At 40.8% G+C, this 10,000-nt stretch overlaps 1 protein-coding gene across 1 annotated transcript in view; it reads right to left on the bottom strand.

Annotated features, from left to right (window-relative positions):
• Nucleotides 1-6,796, bottom strand: part of Pgant7 (N-acetylgalactosaminyltransferase 7) — a 25,910-nt gene extending 19,114 nt beyond the window's left edge. The window contains exons 1-3 of the mRNA XM_086545489.1: nt 6,620-6,796; nt 2,335-2,505; nt 275-498 (exon numbers count right to left, since the gene is read on the bottom strand). Of these exons, the coding sequence (XP_086401615.1) occupies nt 275-498; nt 2,335-2,505; nt 6,620-6,637 (413 nt within the window). The 5' untranslated portion in view covers nt 6,638-6,796. The remainder of the gene's footprint in view (nt 1-274; nt 499-2,334; nt 2,506-6,619) is intronic.
• Between the last annotated feature and the right edge of the window lie 3,204 nt (nt 6,797-10,000).

Genomic DNA, 10,000 nt, shown 5'->3' with positions numbered 1-10,000 from the left:
AACTATGTAAAATGTGTGGTTAGAGGGAGTGGTCATGACACGATAGGATGTCATCTCGCAGGAGCAAAATATTCCCATGATGTGATAGCACTTCATCCGGCGCGGATGGGTTAAGTCACTTTCTGATTAATACCTGGTTTCAAGTCATGACTGGTGTATGATAACCTTTCATAAAAATAAATGGATACACGTTTGCAAATAGTGCTGATGTTATTTTCGTTAAATATACAATTATATACATAGAGAAACTGACAAGGTAAACCACAATACTAACTCAGAATGTCTGGTGTCTGGAATCACCCGATCCATGGCAATCTCATCCGACACCACCATGTTGATGCCATATTCACTCATAGACTGGGACCCTTCATTCTGCTTGTTGGGTGATAAGTGATGAGGTTTGCCTCCCTCCCCGGGACCTACTCGTGTCGGAGGCTTGGGCGGCTCGAAGTTCCCCATTTTTTCCGGTAAGAAAGCGACCTCTTGTTTGACTTTGCTCTGTTTAAGGTGAATTAGGAGAAATATGATCAAGGTTTTCATTATTCCTGATGTATCTATAGGCCAATAATAAAGCACTCAATAAACTGTGTGCTTTATAAGTAAATATATATATAAAAATAGATCTAAAGTACATGTAGATATATAGATTTATAAAGATGCAACATTGAAGGAAAACATATAATTAAAAACCCATTACAATTTACATGGACTAATTCTTCTCTTTGCAAATATCTTTTTTGATGTATGGCAGAAACCATATATCTTCCCTGTTATGTTTGACTTCACACATTAGCATACAAGCTTAAAAGTAGCATTCATTTCCTCTAAATATAAGTTTCATATATATAAACTTTTACTGTTCTTCTAGTTCTAACAATTGTAGTTCCAGTGATATTCTGACTTTAGTTCCACTGATATTTGCCTCCAATGAATCTGGAATTGTGGATTTTGTATTGTAGATTCTGTACTATTGATTGTACTACAGATTCTGTGCCACATATTGTATGCGTATGTACATGTGCATGTACATGTGCATGTGCATGTGCATGTGCATGTGCATGAGCATGAGCATGAGCATGAGCATGAGCATGAGCATGAGCATGAGCATGAGCATGTGCATGTGCATGTGTGTTTGCCTGTGCGTTTGCCTGTCCGTTTGCGTTTGCCTGTGTGCTTGCGTTTACCTGTACGTTTGCGTTTACCTGTACGTTTGCGTTTGCATTTGCCTGTGCATTTGCGTTTGCCTGTGCATTTGCATTTGCCTGTGCATTTGCATTTGCCTGTGCATTTGCGTTTGCCTGTGCATTTGCGTTTGCGTTTGCGTTTGCGTATTTGCGTTTGCGTTTGCGTTTGCGTTTGCGTTTGCGTTTGCATTTGCGTTTGCGTTTGCGTGTGCGTGTGCATGTGCATTTGCGTGTGCGTGTGCGTGTGCGTGTGCGTGTGCGTGTGCATGTGCATCTGCATCTATGTATGCTAGTTCATACTTGTGTGATGCATATGCTGGTGTCCATACACATATATAATTATACATATTCACTGGTGAACACTAATAAGCTAGCATTTCTTTTGAGTCCTAATTTTCCTTTCTGTTAATACTCCCTACAAATCAAACCTAATGCATAATCTACATATTTATAGAAAACCTATCCATCACTGTCTACATTCAAATGAAAAATAAACTCAAATGGACATCTGTGCGCACTTTCCAAGTATTGGAGATATTCTGACAACACTTAAATCAAACTAGCCACATCTGTTAAAACATGAATATTCTTTCTATTAGAAGAAGCATTAATGCATCAATGAGTAAATAAATCTTTATAATACTAACAACTGTGATTTTGAAACTATATTAGCATATCTTTATATCAGGCTTATATATCACACTATAGCACTTAGTATTGTAAGTTCACCAAAGTAGTATATAAGGGAGCATAATCCATTGTTTTTCACAAAAAAATCAAAAATTTGAATAGCTGATTTTGTTACACTTCATATAACTATACATGCTTACACACAAATAGCTAAAACACATCAAACAAAATACAGAAAAGTAACATATCATCTGTAAACATTTAGCCATATTTAGTCTCTTTTTTTATTGATGCATTTCTCTGGAACAAAATTTGTTTACCAGGTTCCAAAAAAATATCATTTCCTTCCAGATCAATCTCTAACAAAAAGCTGTAAAATTTAAAAGCCGCATTACCAGAATCCAGCTTTTCAAACATAAGTGTAGACAAATAAAATAGGATTGAAATAGAGAGGAAAAAACAAATGCAAGATAAAAGTACGATATAATGTGCAACAATAAGGTATTGTCTGGTGACTCACCATAAGAGCACCAGCAGATCTGATGGAGGCTCCATGTGGAGACTGAGAAGCCAGCAGTAACAGAATTCCTACCAGCCCAGTGATGCCCAGCACCACCTTCAGAAAGCGTCCTCGGCGAAGCTGTACAATTCTCATGCTTATACCATTTATCAACCTGCTATTACTGTGGCCCTGAAAGAAAAGAATATTTCTGAAGCACACTGATTCAGAAATTGACTTTCATAATGATAATAATAAATTAAAAACAAAAAATTAATCTCCTTATTCAATTTCAAGAACTTAAACAAACAACCTGATATACTGTAAGCCTAAATATGTTGGATGACTTATAAACTAATCCGCACATATATCTGTGTTGTGATATGCCTGTATATGGAAAGTCATGAGGGTGTGTGGGAGTCTTAACCCGTTGCCAACGGGGGATAGATTTGCTTACCCAGGCTCCAATATAGGTTTTATTTTTGTGTGAGGCAGCTTCAGCAACATACCTCGATTTTTCCCACTCCCTTTTAGTCATTCATTGTAGAGCTAGAGCCATTTTTGTGTTTTGTTTTTTTGTATGTTTTAGTGTTTTCAGAGACTTAAATCTGTCATATCACAGGCTCTATCAATTCTGTTGACTAAAATTATAGTTCAGGGTCCATATCAACTAATTTTTTTCTTTATATTCAATGTGATAGAAGTACTGCTTTTTTAGGGGAGGGCAAAAAGCAATTTTTTTATCGTATTTGTCTGCTGTCACGAATGAACACGAAGCTTATAATCATCCAAAATGAAGATAACATGTAGAGGTAGGGTAGAGGAAGGAAACTTGTGCTTTTGACAGTGAGTGCCACAATAAAAGGCATCCCTACTGCCACAGGGGCACATTGTAGGCATTGGGCATGGTTTGAGTCACCTTCCTCCTCTCGTTCTGCCTACACATTTTTCATCTGTGGTATTTAGAGCAAGAAGTCGGGACTTGCTATGTGCCATCGCTCTATAGAGATAGTGCTTGCTAGAGACTGTAGATGTGTGCTATTCAAGGCTCTCTCTTGCTGAGTGGGAGTGGGGGTGAGGGAGGGAGTGTGTGTGAATGTGAGTGTGAGTGTGAGTGTGAGTGTGAGTGAGTGTGAGTGTGAGTGTGAGTGTGAGTGTGAGTGTGAGTGTGAGTGTGAGTGTGAGTGTGAGTGTGAGTGTGAGTGTGAGTGTGAGTGTGAGTGTGAGTGTGAGTGTGAGTGTGAGTGTGAGTGTGAGTGTGAGAGTGAGAGTGAGAGTGAGAGTGAGAGTGAGAGTGAGAGTGAGAGTGAGAGTGAGTGTGAGAGTGAGAGTGAGTGTGAGTGTGAGTGTTAGTGAGTGAGTGTGTGTGAGTGTGAGTGAGAGTGTGTGTGTGCGTGTGTGTGTGCGTGAGTGTATGCATGTGTGTGCATGTGTGTGCACGTGTGTGCCGAGATTCTGCGTGTGCATGTGTGTGTGTAGTGTGTTGTTGAGCAGTGTAGTTAATTGTAGTGAAGCTTAATGGTGTAGTGCAGTGTAGTGATATGCAGTGTAGTGTAGTCTAGTGTAATGTAATGTAATGTAATGTAATGTAATGTAATGTAATGTAATGTAATGTAATGTAATGTAATGTAGTGTAATGTAGTGCAGTGTAGTGCAGTGTAGTGCAGTGTAGTGTAGCATAGCATAGTGGGGTGAAAAAGTGAAAGTGAAAGTGAAAGTGAGTGTAAGTGTGAGTGAGATTGATTTGATTTGATATAGTTTATTTGCAGAACAGTTTACATGCCCTGCAAAAAGCCAGGGTAAGATGTCACGCATCTATCCAAATTGGCTAAGCTTCTATTGCTTTATGGGCTTAGTCAAACACAAATCTTACATACCTGAGGGGCTGCATTATACTAGTTAACATATATACATGTTTTATCTGGTAGGTAAAAAAAAAACTTTTATATCACTGATCATGTCAAAGACAAACCAATGTCTATAGTAAAATTAATATATGGTGAACATTAAAATCTCCACAAAATAACAAAGCATCATCATGTATCATATTGTCAGGAGGTTTAGGTACCTCTTCACTACCATGCGGATTATATACATTGTGAGAGTGAGAGTGAGAGTGAGAGTGAGAGTGAGAGTGAGAGTGAGAGTGAGAGTGAGAGTGAGTGTGAGTGTGTAGGTATGTGTGTAGGTATGTGTGTAGGTATGTGTGTAGGCATGTGTGTAGGTATATATGTAGGTGTAGGTGTGGTTGCGGATGTGGATGTGGATGTGGATGTGGATGTGGGTGTGGGTGTAGGTGTGGGTGTGGGTGTAGGTGTGGATGTGGATGTAGGTGTAGGTGTGGATGTGGGTGTAGGTGTAGATGTGGGTGTGGATGTGGGTGTAGGTGTGGATGTGGGTGTAGGTGTGGATGTGGGTGTAGGTGTGGATGTGGGTGTAGGTGTGGGTGTGGATGTGGGTATGGGTGTAGGTGTGGGTGTAGATATGGGTGTGGGTGCAGATGTGGGTGTAGGTGAGGGAGTGGGTGTAGGTGAGGGAGTGGGTGTAGATGAGGGAGTGGGTGTAGGTGAGGGAGTGGGTGTAGGTGAGGGAGTGGGTGTAGGTGAGGGAGTAGGTGTAGGTGAGGGGGTAGGTGTAGGTGAGGGAGTGGGTGTAGGTGAGGAAGGTGTAGGTGAGGGAGTAGGTATAGGTGAGGGAGTAGGTGTAGGTGAGGGAGTAGGTGTAGGTGAGGGAGTGGGTGTAGGTAAAGGAGTGGGTGTAGGTAAAGGAGTGGGTGTAAGTGAGGGAGTAGGTGTAGGTGAGGGAGTGGGTGTAGGTGAGGGAGTGGGTGTAGGTGAGGGAGTGGGTGTAGGTGAGGGAGTAGGTGTAGGTGAGGGAGTAGGTGTAGGTGAGGGAGTAGGTGTAGGTGAGGGAGTGGGTGTAGGTGAGGGAGTGGGTGTAGGTGAGGGAGTGGGTGTAGGTGAGGGAGTGGGTGTAGGTGAGGGAGTGGGTGTAGGTGAGGGAGTGGGTGTAGGTGAGGGAGTGGGTGTAGGTGAGGGAGTGGGTGTAGGTGAGGGAGTGGGTGTAGGTGAGGGAGTAGGTGTAGGTGAGGGAGTAGGTGTAGGTGAGGGAGTAGGTGTAGGTGAGGGAGTAGGTGAGGGAGTAGGTGTAGGTGAGTTGTAGGTGAGGAGAGGGTAGTGAGGGAGTAGTTAGGTGAGGGAGTAGGTGGTAGGTGAGGAGTGGGTGTAGGTGGAGGTGGAGGGGGGGGTGTAGGTGAGGGAGTAGGTGTAGGTGAGGGAGTAGGTGTAGGTGAGGGAGTAGGGTAGGTGTAAGTGAGGGAGTAGGTGTAGGTGAGGAAGGTGTAGGTGAGGGAGTAGGTGTAGGTGAGGGTGAGGGTGTGGGTGTAGGTGAAGGAGTGGGTGTAGGTGAGGGAGTAGGTGTAGCTGAGGGAGTGGGTGTAGGTGAGGGAGTGGGTGTAGGTGAGGGAGTAGGTGTAGGTGAGGGAGTAGGTGTAGGTGAGGGAGTAGGTGTAGGTGAGGGAGTAGGTGTAGGTGAGGGAGTAGGTGTAGGTGAGGGAGTAGGTGTAGGTGAGGGAGTAGGTGTAGGTGAGGGAGTAGGTGTAGGTGAGGGAGTAGGTGTAGGTGAGGGAGTAGGTGTAGGTGAGGGAGGTGTAGGTGAGGGAGTAGGTGTAGGTGAGGGAGTAGGTGTAGGTGAGGGAGTAGGTGTAGGTGAGGGAGTAGGTGTAGGTGAGGGAGGTGTAGGTGAGGGAGTAGGTGTAGGTGAGGGAGTAGGTGTAGGTGAGGGAGTAGGTGTAGGTGAGGGAGTAGGTGTAGGTGAGGGAGTAGGTGTAGGAGTAGGTGCAAGTGCAGGTGCAGGTGTAGGTGCAGGTGTAGGTGTAGGTGTAGGGAGTGGGAGTAGGGGCGTGGAGGTTGTGGATATAGATTTTGGCCATCTTATGACACATCTTCCACGTCCTTAGGCTTTAAATATATATTTAAAAGAAAATCAGACATCAATCCACCGTGAACTTTAACACTTAATCAAACACATGTTGACATTTAGATGGCAAAGTTTGGTACTCATTAGCGAAAATAGCACATGCATTGACATATCCACACACTAAGAAATCACCAGAGAAAAACATCCTTAAAATGAATGGAAAACATAAAATTTGAAGCCAAAAACAGGAAGCCAACCATCCATGCCACTTGCTTCCAGGCCCGCATCCCGACTCGACTCCCCCGACTTTCCAAGTTCCCAGAGTCAACCTGTCGTTCATTACGACCCACCTTCCTTAATAATAAGCATACAGGTATACAAATTTTACCTCCACGATAAACATCATAGCTTCTTTCGAGGATAAAACGATCGCCAAGCCCGGGTATGGAAGAAACCAGCGAAAATAATCACTACACCATCACCTTTACAACACCATTCCACTCATGTTCCAGACTGGTGAGAGGTGCGAGGTGAGAGTTTGGTTCTGTCAGACACGCCGGTCACTGGCCCACGGGAGGATGGGAACCAGGGGGGAGGGGGAACAGCTGGAAGATCACTTCCCGTTTTCTACGAAGATTTCCAACAAAGTCATAGAGTACTTGAATTTGGTGTTACCTTCCGATATTTTTTTTTATTATATACGTCGTATATCACTTTAAAAATGATTTTATCTCTAATACTATTACTCACGTGACTCAAATAATGTTAATAATCAATGACAAGAATACAACAAAGAGTACAAGAAGAAAAATGGCGTTTATAGCAAGTAATAACATCAATAAAATGTTAGTTAATGGTAGGAGTAATACATGCAATTGAAAATGATTGTGATTTAGAATAATCCTTTACACATGAATGAAAACCCAAACGATTTAAAAACTACAATTATGATTATAATGACAGTAATGAAGAGTGAAACATGACCGGCAACAACTAAACAACAACTCATAATACTCTTCTTCTATCTTTACTTTGATTCCTGCCTTCAGCAACCCCAAAAAAGAAGAAAAAAACATTTTACTTCAACAATGGAAAGAAAGAAACCAATGAAATGCACGTATATGTTTCCTTGCTTTTCCTGAGTAACAAATACCTATGTTTTCGCCACTCTGAATTTTCTCCCGACAGGCGAGTAATAAGTACAGAGTGGAGGAGGTTGTGCACACCAAGAAACACCTCACTAACGGACATGTGCTGGGGCCATGTAAATAACTTTATTTGTATAAAGAAATATGAACTTATTAATAACATTGATAAGCGCCCTCTGTACTTGTTACTTATTCCTACTTCCTCCATAACATTTTGGGCGGAAATGTAGCCACGTGTATCAAAACTTGCTGGCCCGTTCAGTTTCATAAATCATGTTCTCTGAATAGAGAAATGGGGAGGGCGGTAAATCCTTCGTTATTTCAGGTTTTCTCAACTCATAGAGATACTCACTGAAGTCGCTCTTCTTATCAGACAGTTACCGAAGTTCTCCCCAGCAGATAATTTTGGTTTCTTTAAACATACGATCTTCACAAAAATGCGTTTGAATAATTAATTTAGATGAATCCTTCATTTGAAAATAATCAAATTTATTTATAAACCCAATAAAAGTATGGAAGTGAATATGAACTACTGAAAGACGCTACAGGAAGTACATAAACGGTATTTGTGTTACTTGTTGAATACGTCCTGACGAGCGTATTTACCAACTACAATAGGTAATATGAAGATAGTATGAAAAAAGCCACATTTTTGTGGTTTGTCCATATATAAACTCAATACTATGGCAACATTATCAAAGCCAGTTTTTTAAAACAAATATTAGTTATTCCGCCTGTGCCGCATGTTTTAATTAAAAAGTCAAAACATTTGTAGGTATGGTATTTATGAACACCAATTCATCTTCTCGGCAAATGTTACTTGTGAAATCGTGGTGGCAAACTTGGCCACAGGTGTATGGACGGTCTCCGCGTTCCGCACCTGTGGTATTCACAGCAGTTCACATAAGCTTCTCCTCTTAGTTCGTTACACTTTACAAAATTTGCAAATGCAAAAAATATATAGTCTGGTAACCCAGCACTGCTTTACGGCTTTGTAGCATGCAAATAAGCAAGTTGTTCAGTCTTAGGATTCCATATCAACTCCCTTTCAATGGTAGCTGAAGCTATCAATATACGACTTGGAATTTTGAGTACACAAAGTTAATTTTCGCCAAATATTCACTGTCAAAGTTATGACATGATCAATTTGTAGGCAATTCTTCATTACACGTATACTAGTGCAAGTGACTAGTAGAGTCATTAACAACAATCAGGGCCAGCCTTAAGCCAATCGGGCCCCTCAAGGGGTTATTAACTCGTATGCATTTGTTTAAGTGCACATGTGATTGCTTTTCATTCTACCATAGAAATATTAAGTCTATAATAGATTTCTTCTTTAACTTTTCCGTTTTTCTACAGATCTGTGTGCAAATTAGTTGGGAACCTGAGCCTACCAAAACTGTTCTCAACTGGGCCCTGCACCTCCTAAGGCTAGACCTGACAACAATCTTGGCCTGTTTCTAACATGAGAAAAACAATGCTATAACCTCCAATCAATAAAAATAATGATGTTGTTAGTCATATTTATTTATATATGTATCGGTATATAAGTTTGTGAGCAGGATGCCTGCAAGGTTCTGACAAATTGTGATGAAAATTTGTGTGGGTTTTCTATGGCCCAGAGATTAGGTGATTAGATTTTGAGTGTGATCCTCCAATTAGATGAGGAGATTCTAGGGTCAGTTAGCGTCTGAGGACATCAAATTGGGTACATCATAGAGAGGCAAGAGGCAATTAATATTCAAGGTAGATGTCTGCCCTTCTAGTCCTTAAGTGTAAATGAAAGGCATAGATAGGTTCTTTATATTTACATTAACCTTTTGCCCATTGTAAATCTTACATATGAACTTAATATGCTGTTTCTCTGGCAGCTCATAGATTTTCTGGGCTAAGCAAACACTTTTCATTCCTTTATCCAAATACAGATGTTTCTTCTTGGCTAGGCTGACATCCTTTCACTAAACTGGTACTATACCTATGATGTTATTTATAATTATCATACCATTCATTCTACATATTCCTATAGCTGTGACAGGTGTTTATTCTGTGTACTATGCAATGCATTATGTACTCAAAGCAACCTGCACTTCAACTGCTATAGAAATTAAAAATAATAGTAGGTGGTAATTGCCAGTTTACAGAAAATACTGCCCCTGTATGAAACAAACAGAAAAATGTTACATGCTACTGGTTCATGTAGATGGATGAAAGTTTATTCAAAATGTAATTCTACATGCAGTTCTTTGGAACTTCAGTGAAATCCCATGCAATAGTCTGATATTTAAAATCCTTTAAATAACAGCTATTTCAATGTGATCCATTTTAAACAAATATGTCCCTACATGTATATTTCATGACAGTGTTTATAAATCTTTCTGTTGCCTTCCAATCCAAATTATACTTAATAACTACATTTTTTTTTTCTTTGTTCGTGATGGGGTGGGGGGTGCAAGTGATTAGTGATGAATATCAGACTGACATGAAAAGCAATAAGATCAACTTTTATATGAATGGCACCTCATATATTTTTGCAATGCAAATTATAAAATTATATTATTAAAATTTCTACATGCAGGCACAAACAAAAATGTCTGCAGGTTCCCAGGTGCTTCCAGCCTTAC

This window comes from Penaeus japonicus, unplaced genomic scaffold, assembly GCF_977035675.1.
Source record: "Penaeus japonicus unplaced genomic scaffold, GWHDUDI00000001_assembly GWHDUDI00000001, whole genome shotgun sequence".
Taxonomy (NCBI): Eukaryota; Metazoa; Arthropoda; class Malacostraca; order Decapoda; family Penaeidae; genus Penaeus; species Penaeus japonicus.
This window is presented reverse-complemented; position numbering and strand designations above follow the sequence as displayed.